General features: G+C 43.5%; 1 protein-coding gene across 4 annotated transcripts in view; it reads left to right on the plus strand.

Moving 5' to 3' along the window:
* The window catches only part of NOSTRIN (nitric oxide synthase trafficking), a 143,080-nt gene that overhangs the window by 64,019 nt on the left and 53,798 nt on the right, over positions 1-25,263 (plus strand). For all 4 annotated transcript variants that reach the window (XM_073634001.1, XM_073634002.1, XM_073634000.1 and 1 more), the window contains 6 exons: positions 1,307-1,369; positions 4,299-4,403; positions 12,338-12,463; positions 18,940-19,038; positions 23,370-23,495; positions 23,604-23,712. In XM_073634001.1, the coding sequence (XP_073490102.1) occupies positions 1,307-1,369; positions 4,299-4,403; positions 12,338-12,463; positions 18,940-19,038; positions 23,370-23,495; positions 23,604-23,712 (628 nt within the window). The remainder of the gene's footprint in view (positions 1-1,306; positions 1,370-4,298; positions 4,404-12,337; positions 12,464-18,939; positions 19,039-23,369; positions 23,496-23,603; positions 23,713-25,263) is intronic.

Here is a 25,263-nt window from a genome sequence, read left to right on the forward strand (position 1 = left end):
TGCTGGAGAAAACATTTCCTTGTTCTCGGAGATAGCCAGGTCACATGTCCTATTACTGGTGTCAGTAAGAGGAATAGTGCCCCATCCACTGGTGTGAGTGGGAGGAAAAGTGCCCCATCATTTGTATTTTTCTTGAGGAATAGTGCCTCTGCGCTGGTGTCAGTGAAAAGACTTATCCCCAGGCAGTATCAGTGGGAGGAATTATGCTCAATTGTTAGTGTCAGTGAGCGGAATTATGCCCAATCTGTGTCAGTGGGAGGAATTAGGCCCAATTGTTGGTGCTAGTGGGAGGAATTGTTGGTGTCAGTGGGGGGGAATAGTACCCAATCGGTGTCAGTGGGAGGAATAGTGCCCTATCGTTGATGTCAGTGGGATAAATAGTGCCCAATCTTTGGTGTCAGTGGGAGGAATAGTGCCCCATTGTTGGTGTCAGTGGGAGGAATGGTGCACAATCGTTGGTGTCAGTGGGAGGAATAGTGCGCAATTGTTGGTGTCAGTGGGAGGAATAGTGCGCAATCGTTGGTGTCAGTGGGAGGAATAGTGCGCAATCGTTGGTGTCAGTGGGAGGAATAGTGCGCAATTGTTGGTGTCAGTGGGAGGAATAGTGCGCAATCGTTGGTGTCAGTGGGAGGAATAGTGCGCAATCGTTGGTGTCAGTGGGAGGAATAGTGCGCAATCGTTGGTGTCAGTGGGAGGAATAGTGCGCAATCGTTGGTGTCAGTGGGAGGAATAGTGCGCAATCGTTGGTGTCAGTGGGAGGAATAGTGCGCAATCGTTGGTGTCAGTGGGAGGAATAGTGCGCAATCGTTGGTGTCAGTGGGAGGAATAGTGCGCAATTGTTGGTGTCAGTGGGAGGAATAGTGCCCCAAGGGTCAGTTAAGGGCTAGAAAAGTGCTGCATATGGCCAGCAAGGCCATGGTTTGGAGACCACTGCCTCGTTTTTGCTCTCGTAAAAATTCACATGACTCTATGGGAGAGATTTACTAAAACTGGTGCACATAGAATGTGGTGCAGCTGTGCACAGTAACCAGCTTCTAACTTCAGCTTGTTCAATTAAGCTTTGACAAGAAACCCTGGAATCTGATTCCTATACACAGCTGCACCAGACTTAGTTTTCACCAGTTTTAAATCTCCCCCTATGCCTTATAAAGTCCTGAGTGTGCAAGCTTACTCATGAACAACAACACAGAACCCAACCTTCCTAACCACATGTTTGTCTTTTGGTCCTAAGGACCTGACAGGAAATGTAAAAGTTTAAAAAAAAATAAAAGTCTGTACTAACGAATCCATTCTTCTCCACTCCAAGCTAGATAACGAAGTTGACAAGGCGGCAAATGCTGTGCTAAACAACTGGAAACAACAGATCAAGGTATTTCCTGTTCTATGTAATGCTGAGGATGCAGAGTAGGCAGGTATTGCATTGTCAGGTAGAAAGCCTTATTGATTTAAATGTCTAAGTAGTAAGTACAAGCAATAGGTGGATTGCTATTGCTGACTAGGAAACAATGGAATTATGCTAAAATCAGACTCTCCACTTATTAACATCATCATCATCATTATTATTATTATTACTTTTATTATTATAATACAGGATTTATATAGCACCTACAGTTTGCACATCACTTTATAATATAAAGGGTGACAGTACAAGTATAATACAGTACAATACAGAAGGAATAGGAGGGCCCTGCTCATGGAGCTTACAATCTAAAGGCAGCAGGAGGTGCTACACAACTGTGTTATATCTTAATCTGAATGTATAGTAATGCAGCCAGATTTAGCAGGGCTCTCACACTGCTTCTTGACTATACTGATGCTTTTTGATGCAGTATTTTATGTTCTTCCCCAGCCCTAGTGGCTCAGTGAGCTTAGAGACTTGAACTAGTAAACGCTTGTCTCATTTTAGCGACATAGTGAAGATAAGGACATCAGCAAATATAGGCATTTAACTAGCAGGGCAACCAGCTCAATGGATGCTAGATGAAAACTAGAGCTAGTTAGCTCGAAAAAGACACATTCTCCTGGTTCATACAGGGCGAAGTGACAGCATCTCTGCCAAGGGCCTATCCCTACCCATACTAATCTTACCAGCAACCCAAACCTTGCTACTCAACAGCTGGTGAGCTTACACTATGAGAAGCATGGAGAAGCATGTGACCTCTTCCCATGTGAGAGTTCTTAGGTTGTGCAGCCAAACACTAACCCCAAGCACTGTCACATGACCAGGCAAGTGACATCACCGCTGTTCGGTGTCGCTGCCACCAGTCATTTTAGTGCTGACTGTTGAGGAGCATAGAACAGCAAGGGGGCACTGGTAACGTAAGTATGCGGGGGGTGGGGGGTGGTTGGGGTGTAGGGCCAAGAGGTCCCTTTTCAGGAACACTGTCTTTGAAGGTATAATATATTGTCAGATGAGTTATTTCTTCTGCAGGTACGAAAAACTGTAATATCAGTATTGGATGGATTGACTCTTTAACAGAGGCGTAGCTTGAAGCTTGTGGGCCCCGATGCAAAAGTTGACCTGGGCCCCTCCACTACTTCCAACATGCGTGCAGATACACCGCATGCCAAGATACCCAAAGTGGCTTACGAGTTTAGAGTTCCCAGAGTTTCTCTTTACATCAGAGGACAGGGATCACCACTGGAGAATCAGGGGACAGGGATCGTCGCTGGAGAATCAGAGGACAAGAATCGCCACTGGAGAATCAGAGGACAGGAATCGCCACTGGAGAATCAGAGGACAGGGATCACCACTGGAGAATCAGAGGACAGGGATCGCCACTGGAGAATCAGGGGACAGGGATCGCCGCTGGAGAATCAGGGGACAGGGATCGCCGCTGGAGAATCAGAGGACAGGGATCGCCACTGGAGAATCAGAGGACAGGGATCGCCACTGGAGAATCAGAGGACAGGGATCGCCACTGGAGAATCAGAGGACAGGGATCGCCACTGGAGAATCAGAGGACAGGGATCGCCACTGGAGAATCAGAGGACAGGGATCGCCACTGGAGAATCAGAGGACAGGGATCGCCACTGGAGAATCAGAGGACAGGGATCGCCACTGGAGAATCAGAGGACAGGGATCGCCACTGGAGAATCAGAGGACAGGGATCGCCACTGGAGAATCAGAGGACAGGGATCGCCACTGGAGAATCAGAGGACAGGGATCGCCACTGGAGAATCAGAGGACAGGGATCGCCACTGGAGAATCAGAGGACAGGGATCGCCACTGGAGAATCAGAGGACAGGGAACCCTGGCAGGTCACTTGACAGAGCTCCTTTCCCATCCCAGCACTGTATACAGCTCCCCCACACTACACAGGGATGAAATCACATTCCTCTACACACAGTCTGTTATTCTCCACAGGGTGTATCTGGCTTTTATGTTGCCCTTCTGACCTGTGAAATTCTCTGGTCAGAACAGCAGTGTAGTTGCAGTAGGTAGATACACTCTGTGCAGATCATGGCTAACTGGCTGTGCTGTAAAGGAATGCAATTTCAGCCCTGCAGAGGAGGAACAGTATAGAGTGCTGTAATGGGAAAGAAGCTCAGCAGCTGGGCATAGCATGCAGGGTGGAGGGGGTGGTCAGGGGGCTTTGGGGGGGGGGCAACTTAGATCTGGGAGGGCAAAGCCATGTGACACAAAATCTGGAGCCTGCAGCCCTTCAGGGGCCCCCCGGGGAGGTGTTAAGGGATTTGTTTTAGCAGTTTCTGAAGGTTTCTCGGTCAGTGTTGGGGGAAGGTCACCTCCCAGAGGTGTGTGTCTTTTCCCCAGTTGTCAGGGAAGTGGGGTAAGTAGACATCCCCGGGTGGGAGGTACAGAGAATCCCAGCTGGTGACTAGGAGACACTGAGTGGTGTCATACCTCACCAGTGACATCAGTCCCATCGTGGCTACATGACGGCACTTTCCTCCTCTTGCCTCACTGAGCTCGGTTACCATTCCATGTTGCCAGCACACAGCACAGCCACTTCCCCATCCTGGGCTGTTCCCACCTCTAGCTCCACTCCATTTAGGAAATGGCTCACAGGTTCTCCCCAGCCAATGGGGACAGAGGGGTGTGGACTGTGGAAGGCAAAGTAAAAGCCCAGTACTAGAGCGTAGCGGTGGGGCCCTAGGGCAGATCGGAGCTGGATTTTGTGGCAGATATGATAATATGACAGGGAGGCTGCAGGAGCCCCCTGGAGCTAGGGGCAGGGTTCGATTGTGACCCCTGCAACCCCTTATGCTACGCCCATGCTCTTTAATATTCAAAATCAGCTGCAGTCTACCTTTAATTACCCTTGTATGTTTTTTAGATTAAAAAGAAGCTTATGGATCATACTAAGAAACATGAAGTTCTTTTTCATCATGTAGAAAATGAAAACACCAAACAGCCCTTATCGGAGAAGGAGAGGCAGAAGGTGAGTCTATGTGGCTTCTAGAGTTGGGCCAAACGCCCCCCCCCCCCCCCCCGTTTGGTTCGCACCAGAACTCCCAAACAGAGAAAAAGTTCTGACCCGAACGGCGAACCCTATTAAAGTCTGTGGGACCCGAACTTGAAAAATTAAAAGTCCCAATTTTGAAGGCTTATATGCATCATTTATTTGCAATATGCAATCTTTATTTTAACACTTTTTGCCATTTACTTAAGTCATTTGGATAAATGAAACCTAATTCCGCTAATTTATAAAGTAGTGAACAGGACTGTTTGCTGAAAAATGTAGTGAATCAATTAATGCAATAAACTCAAGCTATACAAAGAAGGTGGTGATTATCAATGTAGTAAAAAGAAGAGCTGAATAGTAAATGCTTGGGCTTTTCAGGCCTCAACTTTGAAACATTCACTGAAATTTCAAATGGGATTTATTTACCAAAAGAAGTGCGTTCGCTTTGCAAAGAAAGTTGGATTTTGCAAGGGAATTTTCCCCAGAGCTTAGTGAATGAGGCAAAGCTCTGCTGACTTCCATCATCCAATTATGTGCATGGAAAAATTGTTTTTTATTTTTCTTGCATGTGATTGCATATTCTTTGTAAAGTGAAACTTTATTACATTCAATAAGCTCTGGGGGAAATGCCCTTGTAAAGTGTGCCTTTAATAAATCAACCCCAGTGTGTCAAGGAGAATAGATACACTCTGACAGTCTATGGCTACCCCAGTGGAAGCTGCAGGAAGATTTCCATGTATGAAACATCGTGGGATCCTAAATACATACACATGTTCTGGAGGTGTCCCTGTACAAATAAAGGGCAGGTCATATGAGACATTTTCACTAATCTTCTCCTGAGAGTCTTATAACTCTCCAGCCAGGGATGGACAAGTGCTGATCACCAGGCTTTTATGGCAAGTGTCTCCTGGTGATCAGAAAGTGCACCTTCATCTATTTGGCCTATACCTGCCATCAAATAATACAAGCAACACCCAATAGACCTCCTCCAGTAAGGCCTCATGTACACTGAGGCTGTTAAACGGACATTCAGAGGCAGTTGGACATTTTTTTCAGTTGCCCCTGAACTCATTCAATGTTATCTTATGTGACCATGTACACAGGTTCATTTACTGTAGTTTTTAGGCAGTTGCGTTTAACAGCGTTTCTTTGAAGGCAAACAAAATGAGTTCAGACGCCAAAGATTTCCACGTTTCAGACACCAAACGCGGCTAAACGCGATACCAGCGTTTAACAGCGTTTTCATTTATAAGCGTTTTTAAAGATGCCCTATTTTTTTTACATTAAAAATCTCAAAAGATGGCAAATGATGAAAACCATAATTTTTTTTTTTTTTTATTGTAATTGCTTGCAATGATTTATAGACCATTTATATACCCTAATGAGCCCTTGATCCAATCCAATACACCACTAGCATTGCTGTTACCCGAAGTATAATTGAAATTTGACCCATATGTTAGATTTGAACAAGCAACTTGTGGCAGGTGACATTGCAAGTGGACAATCCACAAATTGTGGCAGGTGACGTGGCAAGTGGACAATCCACAACTTGTGGCAGGTGACGTGGCAAGTGGACAATCCGCAACTTGTGGCAGGTAACGTAGCAAGTGAACAATCTGCAACTTGTGGCAGTTGACGTGGCAGGTGGTCAATCCACAACATGTGGCAGGTGATGTGGCAATTGACACTCGGCAACTTGTGGCAGGTGATCTGGCAAGTGGACAATCCACAACTTGTGGCAGGTGACGTGGCAAATGACAATCCGCAACTTGTGGCAGGTAACGTAGCAAGTGAACAATCTGCAACTTGTGGCAGTTGATGTGGAAAGTGACAATCCGCAACGTGTGGCAGGTGACGTGGCAAATGACAATCCGCAACTTGTGACAGGTAAAGTGGCGGGTGACAATCCATAACGTGTGGCAGGTGAGGTGGTAGGTGACAATCCGCAACGTGTGGCAGGTGACGTGGCAAGTGGACAATCCACGTGTGGCAGGTGACATGGCAAATGACAATCCGCAACTTCTGGCAGGTGATGTGGCAATTGACAATCCGCAACTTGTGGCAGGTGACCTGGCAAGTGGACAATCTGCAACTTGTGGCAGGTGACCTGGCAAGTGGACAATCTGCAACTTGTGGCAGGTGACCTGGCAAGTGGACAATCTGCAACTTGTGGCAGGTGACGTGGCAAGTGGACAATCTGCAACTTGTGGCAAATGACAATCCCCAACTTGTGGCAGGTGACGTGGCAAATGACAATCCGCAACTTGTGGCAGGTGATGTGGCAAGTGGACAATCTGCAACTTGTGGCAGGTGATCTGGCAAGTGACAATCCGCAACATGTGGCAGGTGATGTGGCAAATGACAATCCACACTTTGTGGCAGGTGACGTGGCAAGTGACAGTCTGCAGCGTGTGGCAGGTGACGTGGCAAGTGACAATCCGCAGTGTGTGGCAGGTGACATGGCAAGTAGACAATCTGCAACTTGTGGCAAGTGATGTGGCAAGTAGACAATCCACAACTTGTGGCAGGTAACGTGGCAAATGATAATCTGCAACTTGTGGCAAGTGACCTGGCAAGTGGACAATCTGCAACTTGTGGCAGGTGACGTGGCAATTGACAATCCGCAACTTGTGGCAGGTGACATGGCAAGTGGACAATCTGCAACTTGTGGCAGGTGACGTGGCAAGTGGACAATCTGCAACTTGTGGCAGGTGACGTGGCAAATGACAAGCCGCAACTTGTGGCAAGTGACAGTCCGCAACTTGTGGCAGGTGACGTGGCAAATGACAATCCGCAACTTGTGGCAGGTGAAGTGGCAAGTGGACAATTCGCAGCTTGTGGCAGATGATGTGGCAAGTGGACAATCCACAACTTGTGGCAGGTGACGTGGCAAATGACAATCCGCAACTTGTGGCAGGTGACGTGGCAAATGACAATCTGCAACTTGTGGCAGGTAATGTAACAAGTGAACAATCTGCAACTTGTGACAGTTGATGTGGAAAGTGACAATCTGCAACATGTGGCAGGTGATGTGGCAAATGACAATCCGCAACGTGTGGCAGGTGACCTGGCAAGTGGACAATCTGCAACGTGTGGCAGGTGACGTGGCAAATGACAATCCGCAACTTGTGACAGGTGACGTGGCAAGTGACAATCCGTAACGTGTGGCAGGTGAGGTGGTTAGTGACAATCCGCAACGTGTGGTAGGTGATGTGGCAAGTGGACAATCCACGTGTGGCAGGTGACGTGGCGAATGACAATCCGCAACTTCTGGCAGTTGATGTGGCAATTGACAATCCGCAACTTGTGGCAGGTGACGTGGCAATTGACAATCCGCAACTTGTGGCAGGTGACGTGGCAATTGACAATCCGCAACTTGTGGCAGGTGACCTGGCAAGTGGACAATCTGCAACTTGTGGCAGGTGACCTGGCAAGTGGACAATCTGCAACTTGTGGCAGGTGACGTGGCAAGTGGACAATCTGCAACTTGTGGCAAATGACAATCCCCAATTTGTGGCAGGTGAGTGGCAAATGACAATCCGCAACTTGTGGCAGGTGATGTGGCAAGTGGACAATCTGCAACTTGTGGCAGGTGACCTGGCAAGTGACAATCCGCAACGTGTGGCAGGTGATGTGGCAAATGACAATCCACACTTTGTGGCAGGTGATGTGGCAAGTGACAGTCTGCAGCGTGTGGCAGGTGACGTGGCAAGTGACAATCCGCAGTGTGTGGCAGGTGACATGGCAAGTAGACAATCTGCAACTTGTGGCAAGTGATGTGGCAAGTGGACAATCCACAACTTGTGGCAGGTGACGTGGCAAATGATAATCTGCAACTTGTGGCAAGTGACCTGGCAAGTGGACAATCTGCAACTTGTGGCAGGTGACGTGGCAATTGACAATCCGCAACTTGTGGCAGGTGACGTGGCAAGTGGACAATCTGCAACTTGTGGCAGGTGACGTCGCAAATGACAATCCGCAACTTGTGGCAAGTGACAGTCCGCAACTTGTGGCAGGTGACGTGGCAAATGACAATCCGCAACTTGTGGCAGGTGAAGAGGCAAGTGGACAATTCGCAGCTTGTGGCAGATGACGTGGCAAGTGGACAATCCACAACTTGTGGCAGGTGACGTGGCAAATGACAATCCGCAACTTGTGGCAGGTGACATGGCAAATGACAATCTGCAACTTGTGGCAGGTAATGTAGCAAGTGAACAATCTGCAACTTGTGACAGTTGATGTGGAAAGTGACAATCTGCAACATGTGGCAGGTGATGTGGCAAATGACAATCCGCAACGTGTGGCAGGTGACCTGGCAAGTGGACAATCTGCAATGTGTGGCAGGTGACGTGGCAAATGACAATCCGCAACTTGTGACAGGTGACGTGGCAAGTGACAATCCGTAACGTGTGGCAGGTGAGGTGGTTAGTGACAATCCGCAACGTGTGGCAGGTGATGTGGCAAGTGGACAATCCACGTGTGGCAGGTGACGTGGCAAATGACAATTCGCAACTTCTGGCAGGTGACGTGGCAATTGACAATCCGCAACTTGTGGCAGGTGACGTGGCAATTGACAATCTGCAACTTGTGGCAGGTGACGTGGCAATTGACAATCTGCAACTTGTGGCAGGTGACCTGGCAAGTGGACAATCTGCAACTTGTGGCAGGTGACGTGGCAAGTGGACAATCTGCAACTTGTGGCAAATGACAATCCCCAACTTGTGGCAAATGACAATCCGCAACTTGTGGCAGGTGATGTGGCAAGTGGACAATCTGCAACTTGTGGCAGGTGACCTGGCAAGTGACAATCCGCAACGTGTGGCAGGTGACGTGGCAAATGACAATCCACAATTTGTGGCAGGTGACGTGGCAAGTGACAGTCCGCAGCGTGTGGCAGGTGACGTAGCAAGTGACAATCCGCAGTGTGTGACAGGTGACGTGGCAAGTAGACAATCTGCAACTTGTGGCAGGTGATGTGGCAAGTGGACAATCCACAACTTGTGGCAGGTGACGTGGCAAATGATAATCTGCAACTTGTGGCAGGTGACCTGGCAAGTGGACAATCTGCAACTTGTGGCAGGTGACGTGGCAATTGACAATCCGCAACCTGTGGCAGGTGACGTGGCAAGTGGACAATCTGCAACTTGTGGCAGGTGACATGGCAAGTGGACAATCTGCAACTTGTGGCAGGTGACGTGGCAAATGACAATCCGCAACTTGTGGCAAGTGACAGTCCGCAACTTGTGGCAGGTGACGTGGCAAATGTCAATCCGCAACTTGTGGCAGGTGACGTGGCAAGTGACAATCCATAACTTGTGGCAGGCGACGTGGCAAGTGACACATTAAATACAAGTACACTGCTGCTCTCTCAGCTGCTGCTACTCACTCTGGTCTCACAAAATGGCTGAAATAGTTAAATAATACTGTTTTTTGAGCTTGGGGAGGGTCTTATGAGGTTATCTTAACTAAACACCTCTAGACGCAAACGCAGTAAAACACGGCTAAACGCTGCATCCAAACGCGGCTTAACGGGCGTTTAAAACGCCGTTTTCAAGGTGTCAAAAAAAATCGTTCAGAGGACTTTGCCTCATCGTCCCGTGTACATGGAGCCCAAGAGAAAACTTTCACTGATCCTAACATAATTCTGTCCATGGTCTGCCTACAATCAGTCTACTGGTATTTTCTAAATGTATATGCTTGTACTGTAGCTGTAACATGTATTCTGTTCATTTCTACTGTTTATGTATCACTTATTACTTAATTATTATACATAACTACAGTCATCTCTGCTTCATACTCTTTAAATTGGTTGGAAACCTCTGAAATGAAACATAAAAAAGCATATCCCTCTATAGTGTGTACTTGCCTCAATCCAAAACACCTAGTGTGGTTCCTATCTGATTCCTCCTCCCTCTGCTAATGCCCTGTACACACGATAGGATTTTCCGACAACAAAATCCATGGATTTATTTCTGACGGATGTTGGCTCAAACTTGTCTTGCATACACACGGTCACACAAATCTTGTCGGAAATTCTGAACGTCAAGAACGCGGTGACGTACAACACGTACGACGAGCCGAGAAAAATGTTCAATAGCCAGTGCGGCTCTTCTGCTTGATTCCGAGCATGCGTGGAATTTTGTGCGTCGGAATTGTGTACACACGATCGGAATTTCCGACAACGGATTTTGTTGTCGGAAAATTTGAGATCCAGATCTCAAATTTTGTTTGTCGGAAATTCCGACGGAAAATGTCCGATGGAGTCTACACAGGGTCGGAATTTCCGACAACAAGCTCCCATCGAACATTTGTTGTCAGAAATGCCAACCGTGTGTATGCGGCATTATAGTCTAAAGCCTCGTACACACGATCAGATTGTTCGCCAACAAAACCGTGGAATTCGGTCCGAAGGGCATTGGCCCAAACTTGTCTTGCATACACAACAATTACGAACATAGTGACGTACTACGTTGTTTTTCAGCTCTTTAGTGCCACCCTTTGGGCTCTTCTGCTAATTTCCTGTTAGTAGAAGTTTGGTGAGTGTTGATTCGCGCTTTTCATTTCGCACTTTTCAGTTAGTTTCTGAACGGCCGTTCGTCAACCAGCCATGTTGCGGAATCGGAGGAGATAACGTGTTATTTATTATTGGCCTTGGAGTTATTGCTTTGACATTATTTTTTGAATAAAAAAGTAACGAATTTCAACTAATACGAAAGAAATTATAGCGGATATAACGAATGAATTTGACATGATTCGTTAATTTGTTAAAAATCTAATGAAACAAAAGGTCAACTCAAAGTAAATCTTACAGTCCAATCAGCTGATTAATTTTGTGCTGGAGGTTGGATTACTGGCAAAGTGCATTCCTGAGAACTGAGTGAGAAGGGTGTTGTATTGTAGACTTGTGCACAACGGAAAATTTTGTTTAGTTTCGGTTCGTTGTCATTCGTAAAATACATAATTTCGTTCTGTTATAATCGTTATGTTATGTTAATAGTGTCGATATTCGTTATACTGAATCTCGAATCATGTTGAATGCATTCATTATATGCGCTATAATTTCGTTTGTATTCATTGAAATTCGATATTTATGTATGTATATATATTCGTGATAATGATTCGTAGTTTGGAAAGTCGTTTGTTTATTGAATCTTTTAACACACACAATGACAATATCTCTTCTCCTCTGCTCAAATACAATACAACACCCTTCTCACTCAGTTCTCAGGAATGCACTTTGCCAGTAATACAACCTCCAGCACAAAATTAATCAGCTAATTGGACTGTAAGATTGACCTTTTGTGTCATTAGATCTTTAACAAATTACCGAATCATGTCGAATTCATTCCTTATATCTGCTATAATTTCTTTCGTATTCGTTGAAATTCTTTTTATTCGGACATTTGAATGCATCCGAATGTCCAAATGATGCAAAATTCGTCCGAATTTTGATTCGTTACGAAACACATTGCACAAGCCTATTGTATTGTATTTGAGCAGAGGAGAAGAGATATTGTCATTGTGCTAAAAGATTCAATAAACAAACGACTTTCCAAACTAGGAATCATTATCACGAATATATATACATGATTCGAGATTCAGTATAACGAATATCGACACTCTACGAATAATAACGAATTATCCAAAAACTTATTAACTTAACATAACGATTATAACAGAACGAAACTATGTATTTTACGAATGACAACGAACCGAAACTAAACAAAATTTTCCGTTGTGCATAAGTCTAATGTCTGTAAAGGTTTACAGCCGTTTTAAATTCTACTGGATATCTAATGTGAACCCATTAGAAAATACCAGGTTATATTGATGGTTTATATACCTGAAAATGTAGAACTGGGGAATGTTTTTTTTTTTTTGGTTATATTGTTTCTATTTTCAATTTACAGCTTCTGAATAAATTGAAAAAATCAACAGAAGTCCTGACCAAAGCAGATGAAGACTATTATCAGGAAAATATCAATGGACAAGAAGTGAGGCTGAAGTGGGAATGTAGTTTGGAGAGTTGTTATCAGGTATGTGTTAATCATACTCCTTAATCATACCAAGCAATTCAATATTATATTATTATTACTACTAATACTAATTAAATAGGTTAAAATCCAATAACTGTTTTGGAACTATTCAGGCATATTCGGTATAGCAAAGTACCACAGCAAGGTGTAAAATACAGATGTTCATAGTAACCTATCAGATGTCATCTCCTAAAAATAAACAACACTGTTCCACTCTTCAGCAAAAAATGTAAACCCTATATAACTGTTACACAATCTATTTATTATTTAATGTTGAAAACAATCTTTCATTTACCAATAACACATAATATTGTATTAGACAAAAAGAAAGACCAGTCTATTTTACTAGTCAACTTGCAAATTGCAAAAAAAAGTTATATTCACAGCCCAACAGCTACACAATTAGGTCCATACTATATCCTTTATGAATGATACGTGTCCTGTAGATGAGGAATAAACCAATTAATTGGCACTTAAAGAGGAGGTCCAGCCCCCCCCCCCCCCCCCCCATTAAAAATTAAAAGTCAGCAGCTACAAATACTGTAGCTGCTGACTTTTAATATTAAAACACTTACCTGTCCAGGGAGCCCGCGATGTCAGCACCCCAGCCGATCTTCGGATCGGCTGATGGGTGCAGCCGCCGCCATTCCTGGTAAGGAAACCTGGCGTGAAGCCTTTTGGCTTCACAGCTGGTTCCCTACTGTGCATACGCGAAGCACACTGCACTTTCTAATTGGTCCAGCAGCGGAGGAAGGAGGAGGGGGGCTGAACTTCCGAGAGACCGGGTCGTGGCCCAGTCTCCCGGAAGTGGGGAACAGCACCTGTCAAACACAGGTACTCGTTCTCCCCTGAAAGGTGCCAAATGTGGCACCAGAGGCAGGAAGGAGGCGGATAAGCGGAAATTCCTCTTTTGGACCAGTTCACACCACATGCAGTCCAGTGCATTTATTTTTCTGCATCAAAACGCATGGAAAGTAGGTTATATGGTTTTCAACTGCATAGTTCACACCAGTGCTTGCAGTTCCAGTGCGTTCCAGTTCCAGAAAAAAAAAGTAGAACATGCTGCATTTTTTTTGCACTGGAATGTACTGGAACGCTGTAAAACGTCTCAAAAACGCACCAGAACGCACCTAAATGCACCAAAAACGCACTGCAAATCAACTTGTCCTTATTTACAGTTATAAAAAAAGGGGGGGGGGAGCACTGGACTGCATCAAAAACGCACCAAACACACTGGACAACATCAAAAACGCACTGGAACGCATCAAAAATGCGCATGCAGAAAAGCACCTGGAACGCATCCGGACTGCCTTTCTATGGTGTGAACTGGCCCTTAATGAAAACAAGTTACTGATATAATCTTACCTCTACACAACCAGGACATGTATTTGGCAAGGACCAGTGTTGTATAAATAGAGAGTAGTGTGTAGTGTGGGTTAGTACATCTGGTCAGGGATACAACCAGTATGGTTAAAAAAATCTATTTACACTATCATATAACAATGTTAATACGAAACATAAGAAAGTATACTCATAAATGTTATACTAATGTTTGCAACAACAAACAAACCTATATTTGTGTTCAGAGCTCTGCACTTGACAAAAAAGCATTGAAGCCCAAACAACCATTCTTGAAAAATGGGATCCTTCAAGTCAGCGAAAGCCTCAGTCCTTAGCAAAGAAGGGGAAAAGGAATAACAAAAAGCCTTTAGAGAACTAAAGGAGAGTCCGGATAAAATCATCCGTACAGGAGGAAGCTTGTGTTGTAAAAACCATGAAGAGAAGAAAGTAACCCAGTTGCAGGAATCTTTAGATACATACAATACCAATTCAAAATGTGAAAGATAAAATCCTTCTCAATTGATATGTCTGCCTAAATAGGCACATTTGCTAAAAAAGAATTAAACACAGAAGCGGACACTACTGTACAAGTAATGATATGTCTATAATATAAACATTACTGTATATAATAGACATGTAGACATATCATCTTTTCACGTTCTCCTGAGGAAGTGGACTTTGGTTCACAAAACACATATAGAAGGTTCCATCAGCTTGGTGAAATATAGTGAAAAGAAATTATTTTGGAGAATTCTTCAAAAATTTTCAGCACTTTTTTATATTTAATAGAGTTTAAAAAAAAGCGTGGAAACTTTTTGAGATATCCTCGTATGTATACAGTATTTTCTATGGCATTGTTCTGTGTTGAAAAGTTTTTTAGCAAATGCGCCTATTTAGGCAGACATACTGTATAAATAAAAAAGTATTTTATCATACACTTTTTGAATTGGTATTGTACTATACAGTATGTGTACTTAAAACGTCCCACAACTTTGTCGCTTTCTTCTCTTTCTGTATATGTAATGGGATGTTGGTACACGCTGCAAATCAAACTCTGTCTACTGGCATTTTAAATACCAGTCAACAGTAAGAGAGACACCCTATAACCTTACTGGAAAAAGGGAAAATTAATTCTCTCTATTGTCAGGTAATGCTAACGCTTATCTGAACATGAGTGCATATTGTATGTAAAAAAACCCAAAAGAGGGTAAAAGCTGCGCTCAGAAACCAAAAACGAAAAAGTGACAAAAAAAACAAACAAAAGCTGCTAGCACTCTAGAGTGCAGTATCTAACTCCAAATGTACAGTGTAAGCATATAAGGTGCAGCGCTAAAAAATATGTGAAATGCTTAGGACCATTTGTAAACAAGATCCTATAGTGAATTGATATAAGATACAGTGAACAAAATATCAACCAATGAAATCAATAGGAGTTGCAAATACATGTGAAAAATACATGTGAAAGAGGAATCAGAAAAAAAAAGTCCATGCAGAGATATGTTCAATCCATAGATAGATAAATACAAGAAGCACCCATCCGTGAGAGATGTAAGGAATAAACGCCAATGAATAATCCACCCTGAAGTGAGTTTGTAGATTCTGCTTACCGGATGGCGATGACTGCTATTACGGCAGTCTCGCCCAGCATAGGGATTAAGGTCTCCCAAAACCCAAAGGACACAATACAGAAACAATGGCTTTAGCAGTGGGTCGTTTCCGGAAATATAAAACAAAATGCTCCCATAGTGTAAAAACGTATAACAAAAAGGATTTATTGTAATAAAAGGAACCGCACTTACAATGTTGTAGATAACATGAGGCGTGAGGGATATCACAAAGCCGCGGTGTCTCCGTATGCCGCGATTCACTTCCTATACTCGTAAGCCCATCCAAGAACGTGATGACGTCACCATCGTAGGCTCCTCCCTACGCATTTCGTCACGATAGGACGTCGTCTGGGGATTGGCCAGGTCAATCCTGGGAGCCTATGACGGTGACGTCATCACGTTCTTGGATGGGCTTACGAGTGCAGGAAGTGAATGGGCCGTAATCGCCATCCGGTAAGCAGAATCTACAAACTCACTTCAGGGTGGATTATTCATTGGCGTTTATTCCTTACATCTCTCACGGATGGGTGCTTCTTGTATTTATCTATCTATGGATTGAACATCTCTGCATGGACTTTTTTTTCTGATTTCTCTTTCACATGTATTTTTCACATGTATTTGCAACTCATATTGATTTCATTGGTTGATATTTTGTTCACTGTATCTTATATCAATTCACTATAGGATCTTGTTTACAAATGGGCCTAAGCATTTCACATATTTTTTAGCGCTGCACCTTATATGCTTACAATGAGTGCATATTGATTCATGTACACTTCATTCTGGAAGAGGGTTCAGGTGTGATCACCAATAAAATAGATTATGTCTAGGCAGACATTTGCACTCCACAATTGAGAGTACTGAGGGGATCAATGTACTGTGGGAATACACAGAGTAAGAGTTGCACCAGCACACCATGGATGGTCACATGCCTGATGAAGGGGTCATGCGTGGCTCTGAAACTTTGCTATTTGATGTAACCATGTGATCGCTGAATAAAGCTTTGGACCCATTTTGGAGATCTATGGTGACATCTTTCACTCTGACTTTTCACGGTTCCAGATGGTGGTCGCTTAAGCACCCACTTATATAAAGAGCCATCTCTACAGGAACGAGTGTGTTGGGATTAGTGCATTGCAATCTGAAGGAATACACAGACGCAGGCTAGATAAAAATACTCAAGCAATGGGTCTGTATATGTTGCACCTTCCTAGGTTGCTAGGATGTAGGCACATTTAGTTCTTTTTGGCTCCTTTGTAATTAATGGAGTAGTTGTTGATTGCTTTTGGCTGTTCTAAAGCTCACAGGCTGCAGGTTTGATTGCTCTCCCCTGTCTTCCAGAGGTTTCTGGAACATAAAGGGGTTAAGCAAGGAAAATGGGTAGCCTAAATATTGTGCTCCAGCTAAGCCACGGGGAGGTATGCTCAGAAGTGTGTTGAAGAGGCATATAAATAGTCTGAGATTTAGAGCACCAAGGTCTTCTTCTTCTACATAGGTGTGTGCAGCCTATTGCATTAGGGTGTGCACCCCAAAGCTCAAACACACATGCGCGTGTATGTATGTATGTGTATATGTATATTACACACACACTCTTATGGCAGAGCCGTTGCAGTGAAAGAGAGGTATGGTAGCACTTTATTAATGGCAGAACTGGTCAGAGGGAGATATTTCCCATAATGCTAATGATAATGCTAATGTGCTTGGGGTGATTAGGGTGTGCCCAGGCACATCTGGCACACCCCCTGCGCACGCCTATGCTCTTCTACTTGGAGTGAATCCACCCGTCTGGTTGGGGGTGTCGACTCCCACCTGCAGTAGCAATCCTGATTTTAGCAGCCGCCAATCAAGGTCCCAGCTGTGGCAGAACTGCGGGGCCTATATTTTAGGACCTCTTTTGGAGCTATTCAAGGGACTGCTCACTTGGGAACCTGCTCTGGATAGCTTACTGGGGAGTGTGCAGTGGATACTGGAAGGAGTAATCTGGTGATCCTGTGACAGTGTGAGTACTGTCCTGAGCTCCTGGTTCTAATGACTGTGTGCTGCATTCCCTGGGTGACAAGCCAGTAGTATTCCTGCCTTTGATAGCTTCTAAGAAGAGGCTCAGTTTCTGCCAACCATATTTGCTTCTGCATAGAGGCTGCTCAGAGAGAGACCTGTAGCACCCTGGCATTTAGGCAGGGTTGCTCCTAAATTTACCTGCCAGGAGTAGCTGCCTTGGCTAATTGTCTGAGGGCCTATCCAGAAGCAAGAGAGCAGCGCAGGGTTGGGATTGCGGCTTGCAGTCCAACCAGAAGAGACGGTTCTGCTGGCCGGAGAACCTGTCACGGTCGGAGGTAGAGGGGAAGCTGTCACCACTAAGGGACCAACCACCTTATTACCAGGAACCACGGTGAGTAGCTGAAGCAAGTACCGGAGCAGTAGTCTCACCACCAGGGACAGTGAAGGATCAGGAAACTTCAGCGGGTATCAAGCCAGGGACCCAACCAGCAGAGGTGAAACGGGGGTGACGCTTGAGGAAGATACAACAGTGAAGATTGGAGGAGCTCGAGGGATTCAGTGGCAGTGAATCAACTAGTCTAGTGAGAGAGACTGGGAGCTCAGTGGGTTGAAGAACTACAAGAAGTGATTGTAGTGGAAGTGAAGGAACTGTTACACTTTGTGTTAGAAACTGTTATAGACTGTTGCCATAGGAGACAGCATTCCTACACATGCAGATGTGGTGTCTTGCTGGATGCCTTTCCCTGCATGGCTGTCCTCCTGTTACAATCTCAGAGTCTGCCAATTAATCTTGCAACGACCTAAGAGTGTCCTGGCCCTAACCCTCTCTCCAAAGTTCTGTTAAGAGAAATAAAATCTCTTTTGCATTCAAGAAGTTTCTGTCGCCCAATTATTATATCTCATATTGCAACCCACCATATACAGAAGCATGTCAGCTATCTCTGGCCCTGGAGGTTCTCATTAGACCAAAGAAGGCCTGGGACCTTGCTACACACCAAATGATGTGAAGTGTCCGCATGACTATATTTGGTGAAGCTGGAGTGTCCCATATCACCCTACATGCCATGCCAAGTTCTTCAGCAATTTAAATCCTTAAAAACATCCCCTTCTGATCATTAATCATTGATCATTGAGCCACAATGAGTAAAATGCTAATGTGTTCCAGGCTGCTGATGCATGCATCTGGGAAAGAACTGGTTAACTTACAGCAGCTCCTTCAGGGGTAGCGCTATACATGAATAAAACAGAAAAATTGCAGTTCTAAACACTTATATTGGGGTCATATTGTGGGAACGACCATCGGCCAGAGGTACCCATTGAAGTACAAAACACTGACAAAGGTGTATACAGTATCTAACAATAATACAAAAAGAAAAGTATCAAGTGTATTTATGATTGTATCATGGCAATGTAAACACCTCTTGACAGTACATGTAACCTGCTTTGATTATTAATAAATGACTATTCTTATTGTATTATTGGTTTTGTTATTGAGTACATTTTCATTTATTTTTTATTGTTGGATTTCAGAGTATCCAAGATCTTGAAAAAGAAAGAATACAAGTCCTCTCCCATATACTAACATTATATAACCACCATGTTTCCAGCTATGGACAGACACTCAGTGTGGTAAGTGATCCTTGACTTTTCATGTTATTTGGTATACTACAGATGTGTTTTTTATTTTTTTATTTGATTAGTTTTTCTACTACATTAAAAGGCAATCACTACCCAACCATGGCACATTGACATATGGGGTTGATTTACTAACACGGGAGCGTGCAAAAATTGGTGTAGCTCTGCATAGTAACCAATCAGCTTCCGTGTTTATTTAATCAAAGCTTAATGCGGAACTTCAGTAATTTGTTCATCTTTCCATCTATTAAATCTTCTGCCCTTGTTGTTTTCACTTTGGATAGTAAAACATTTTTTTCTGCCAGTAAATACCTTATACAGACCACTTCCTGTTTCTTGTCTGATAAAAAGCCTAGACTTATGACATCATGCACAGCTCTCTCTCTCACACTCTTGTGAGAGTTTGCCAGGAAGGGAGGGGGGATGAGTCATAAGAGGGTCAATGAGAGCTGCAGAGCTGGAGGTGTGTGTCTGTGTAAATCCAGGAAGTGAACAGGCAGCAACTTCAGCTGCCCACAGTTAAAATGGTTGCAGCCAGACTTAGTGGAGGGAGATTTCTGCAGCATATTTGGCAAGTACAGAATCACAGTATATATAAAATAATATGCAAAGTGGTTGGAGGGAAGCTTCAGAACGGCAAATATGTTTTTATTACAAATTATGTGAGCAGACTGCAGTTTCTCCAAGCTGAAGTTAGAAGCTGATTGGCTATAATGCACAGTTGCACCAGATTTTGCACTTTTCAGTTTTAGTAAATCAACCTAAAAGTGTGAAGGGCGATGTCATAATGGGTGTCCAAGAACATCATACTGACTGCTGGGGTCCGAGAACTGGGGCACTGTGCATTTGTGGTCCTGGGAGATGGCACAATATTAGCTGAGTCCAAAGGGAGGAGAACACCAACATTTGTAACCCCAAAACAATAGATAACTAGAGATTGAGCTGAAGAACAACATACAATAACCGCAACCTATGGATGCATTCAGAGGATAGCCACAAAGCATTCTAATGACTTTTGCCTGGTTTCACAAAGTTATTATTATTATACAGAATTTATATAGGGGCAATAGTTTGCGCAGTGCTTTACAATACAAAGGGAGACAGTACAGCAATAATACAAGAGGGTTAGGAGGGCCCTGCTCCTGAGAGCTTTACATTTAATAAGGGAGGGGCTGGTGGAACAAAAGGTAATAACTAAGGGAATAACTGATGGGAGAAATAAAAGATTCAGTTATCAGCTGAAGCAGAATAGGCTTCTCTGAAGAGGCGAGTTTTCAGGGGTCGCCTAAAAGTGGACAGAGTAGGAGATAGCCAGACAGAATGGGGTAGGGAGTTCCAGAGAATGGGAGAGGCTCTGGAGAAGTCATGGAGACAAGCATGGGAGGAGGAGACAAGGGAGCTAGAGAGTAGGAGGTCTTGGGAAACAAAGTTTACTGAATCTCTATATTTTATTGTGGAATATTAAACATTATGTACTCACCTAATTGTGAAAATGTTATAATCATCACACTACAAGTTGAATATGTGATGAGCAAGTTTTTTGGTAATCTTATGTGACAAATCTCAAGAAACATTTTGCATCCTATGCCGTATCCTAAACTGCAGGCATACAAGTGTCATAATATTAGATTCCTCTAGTCCCCTGTACAGCAGTCATTTAGACTCTGAAGGGTGAACTTGTAGGGAAGAGGAGAAAACAGCAGAGTGATAAGATCACTGCTCTGCTTTTCTTTTGTTATCCAATCAGCAGGGTGTAGGTGTGTTTTTGACCAAATTTCACTGCTGCAGTGGAGGGCAAGGACCTGTCTGTGGTGTCTGGCAGGGGTGTCAAGAAAAAACCTGCAAAGGATTACATATTCTCTGACAGATAAAACAGCTTTCATACAGTATGTGTATTTCAACTGTGTATTTAGCTGCTTGTTCAGAGTTCAGCTTTAAAGCCCTGATTGTAATCTTTGGTAATTATTATCTCCAACTTTATTGTTTAACAAGCTTTCTATGTATATGATATTTACATACAGTATATGTTGAATTATTCGTTTTCCATACTGCTGACCTTTTGCCTCTTGGTTCATCATCATATGATCTAATGCAAACACATAAAGTACATAAAGTAATACGGATGTTAATAAACTATATACAGACTTATTTAATAAGGGTGTGGAAAGAATAAGAATAGTGGGTATAATGTAGTTACTGCACTAGTAGGCAGGCTGTTTGTAGCCTTAAAGTATAACAAAAGGCAGGGGTGTAACTAGAACCTTCAGGGCCCTGGTGTAAGAAACCATGACGGGCACCCCTGACCCCCCCCCCCCTTCCATCTGACCCCAGGGCTTCCAATTTTGGGAGGGTGTCTATGGATATCCTCACAGAGCTCTGACTCCCGTATACCCCCTGCGACGTGCATCCAGCGCAATCACGGCAGCCCTTTACCATGTGATTAGCTGATCACATGTAAACAGGCTTGCTGGGTATCAGATTTGTATTTCTGTCTCTGCAGTCCTGAGATTTACGCAGCTCTGCCACACATCACAGCCGTTTTTGGCAGGACAGGAGACCTAATTTTTCTCAGCTGCACTGTCATCATGCTCCCTGTGCTGCAGCACGTTTGGTTGGCTCCTTGTGGTGTTACTCCCTACACCTGTCTAAGCTCTGCTGTACAGGGGCTACAAGAAGCTGATTCTAGGTCATATTCAGGCATTGCATTGCTTAAAAGGAGGGAGATGAAGCCTCCATCAATTTACATGTAATATCCTGCCCCCCATTGTGTTTAGCTTGTTAGTGGGCATGGAGGAGGAGGGAGGGGGTGGGCTTGTCATTTACCACTTTGTATACACCCACAGTGTTGCCAGCTCTGCACATGCTCAGTTTTCAGGGAGTTTCTATCCTGAGCATTTCCTCCCTATCACATCTGAGCAGCCCATGTGCCGATAGCAGTGATGGCGAACCTTGGCACCCCAGATGTTTTGGAACTACATTTCCCATGATGCTCATCCTACTCTGCAGTGTACGTGAGCATCATGGGAAATGTAGTTCCAAAACATCTGGGGTGCCAAGGTTCGCCATCACTACTCTATAGGCACATAGGCTGCTCAGATGTGATAGGGAGGATATGCTCAGGATAGAAACTCACTGAAAACTGAGCATGTGCAGAGCTGCCAACACTGCTCTGCAAAATCTCCAACTGCATTGGGGACATGGACAGGAGGGAGGAACAGAACAGCAGGATCAACCAGATTTTTGCAGAATACAGAAAACTAATTTCATAGTGAGTGAGTATGAACAGCATGTAATACACACTTTATTGATAGCTTTTTATGATGTGTCTTTAATGTCACTTAAAGCTTTAGAACTCTGGCTATGTCTCATTTAGGAGAGGTCAGATTTGAAATACTGTCTGCGTCCCCATAGAAGAGATTATTTCTGTTCTGTAAAATACCTGTCAGCTGCACAGGATAAAGAGAAAATCTCCCTCAATAGAGGTTCTAGTTTGTTATAATCCTATTTGATTTTTTTGTTTTTATTGATGCCTCTGTCCCCTTTGAATGGATGTCCCTTTATCTTCTGTCATGTCTAAAGACAAATATTGGACGGGGTTAGACTTTATTATTATTATTATTATTATTATTATTATTATACAGGATTTATATAGCGCCGACAGTTTACGCAGCGCTTTATAACATTAGGGCAGACAGTACAAGTACAATACAATTCGATACAGGAAGAATCAGAGGGCCCTGCTCGTTAGAGCTTACAATCTAGGAGGGAGGGTCAAGTTATAGAAAGGGTAATAGCTGTGGGGGATGAGCTAATGGAGAAAATAGTGCAGTTGTTAGATGGAGGCAGGATAGGCTTCTCTGAAGAGGAAAGTTTTCAGGGATCGCCTAAAGGTGGATACATTTGGAGACAGTCTGACAGATTGGGGTAGGGAATTCCAGAGGAAAGGCAAATAGACTATTCACTTTTTAGGGGAAGTTGCACTTGCAATATAATCTTGTCAAGAGCTTAGTAAATACGTTGAACCCTTGCTGACTTCCATCACCCAATCTTGTGCAAGCAAAAATACTGTTTCTTTTTTCCTTCTCTTTGCACACGATTAGGTATTCTTTGCAAGGTAAAATTTCACTACATTTAATAAGCTCTGAGGAAAATACCCTTGCAAAGTGCAACGGTTTTTGCCAAGTGAACTTTTTTCTTTAATAAATCAACCCCTTTGTGTTGCACTATGCATTTCATTAAAAAGGTAATTTTATTTTTAGGTTATTTATTTGGTGCCCATGGTATTTACTTGTTTTAAACTGTTCTCAATGCTGTATATCTTACAGTGTCAAAGTCAAATAGACCAGGCTATTAAAAACATTGATGTTGAAAAGGATATTCAAGCCTTTATGGAGGAAACCACCATTTTTACAGAGGACAATAAATCAGAATTTCTGCTCCTGGATTATTATGTAAGTTGTTCAATAAAAAAAAAAAAACAAATAACAAAGAACAATGATTTCACAAGCTTTGTGCCAGTATATTTCCATTTTATTTGTTGCCTCCCTGTTGTGTCATAGGAGGAAGATGGCTCTGCTTCTATGGATCATATGAGAAGAATCTCTTCAATCAATGGGAAACTAGAACGACTTCAGAATGACCTTGATAAAGCTGTTAAAGACAGAGAAGGTAAAAAAAAGAGAACTTCAATTTAGTCATGCTCCATTACCACGTCCTAGTATATACAGTAACTGTAAAAAGTCTACACACCCCTGGTAAAATGTCAGGTTTCTGTGATGTAAAAAAAATAACAAAGATAATTAATTTCAGAACTTTTTCCACCTTTAATGTGACCTATAAACTGTACAACTTAGTTGAACAACAAACTGAAATCTTTTAGGTGGAGAGAAGTAAAAATAAAAAACTAAAATAATATGGTTGCATAAGTGTGCACACCCTTAAAGGAGAAGCCCAGCCAAAGCTTATTTGGCTGGGCTTCTCCTATGTGGAGGAGAAGAGTGGAGAGCTGCTGATTGACAGTCAGCAGCTCTCTGCTCGGGGAGATGTGAGAACCGAGCCATCGGCGATGTTGGATCGCTCGGTTTTCATTGCCGAGACTCCTGGGGGGACAGATGCAGCTTCTGACCGATGCTTCATCCACCTAGGTACATATAATGGAGGAAAACCCCCCACTAATACTTTGTTAAAGCACTGATTTTCATACGGCACTTTTGATTTTATTAGAGCACTCAGTCTTTTGGGTATGAGTCTATCATATGGCACATCTTGACTTGGCAATATTTGCCCACTCTTCTTTGCAAAAACACTCCAACTGTCAGATTGCGAGGGCATCTCCTGTGCACAGCCCTCTTCAGATCAACCCACAGATTTTGGGATTCAGGTCTGGGCTCTGGCTGGGCCATTCCAAAACTTTAATCTTCTTCTGGTGAAGCCATTCCTTTGTTGATTTGGATGTATGCTTCGGGTCGTTGTCATGCTGAAAGATGATGTTCCTCTTCATCTTCAGGATTCTGCTAGCAAGCTGAACGTTTTGTGCCAATATTGACTGGTATTTGGAACTGTTCATAATTCTCTCTTTCTTCCTTAGAAAAAGCTTCTGTCTTGCCACTCTACCCCATAGCCCAGACATATGAAGAATACGGGGGATTGTTGTCACATGAAACACACAGCCAGTACTTGCCAGATATTCCTGCAGCTCCTTTAATGTTGCTGTAGGCCTCTTGGCAGCCTCCCTGACCAGTTTTCTTCTTGTCTTTTCATCAATTTTGGAGGGATGTCCAGTTCTTGGTAATGTCACTGTTGTGCCATATTTTCTCCACTTGATGATGACCGTCTTCACTGTGTTCCATAGTATATCTAATGCCTTGGAAATTCTTTTGTACCCTTCTCCTGACTGATACCTTTTAACAATGAGATCCCTCTGATGCTTTGGAAGCTCTCTGCAGACTATGGCTTTGCTGTAGGATGCAACTAAGAAAATGTCAGGAAAGACCTACTAGAACAGCTCAACTTTATTTGGGTTTAATCAGAGGCACTTTAAATGATGGCAGGTGTGTACTAACTCCTATTTAACATGAGTTTGAATGTGATTGCTTAATTCTGAACACAGCTACATCACCAGTTATAAGAGGGTGTGCACACTTATGCAACCACATTATTTTAGTTTTTTATTTTTACTTCCCCATCCTAAAAGATTTCAGTTTGTTTTCCAATTGAGTT

This window comes from Aquarana catesbeiana, linkage group LG06, assembly GCF_042186555.1.
Source record: "Aquarana catesbeiana isolate 2022-GZ linkage group LG06, ASM4218655v1, whole genome shotgun sequence".
Classification (NCBI taxonomy): domain Eukaryota; kingdom Metazoa; phylum Chordata; class Amphibia; order Anura; family Ranidae; genus Aquarana; species Aquarana catesbeiana.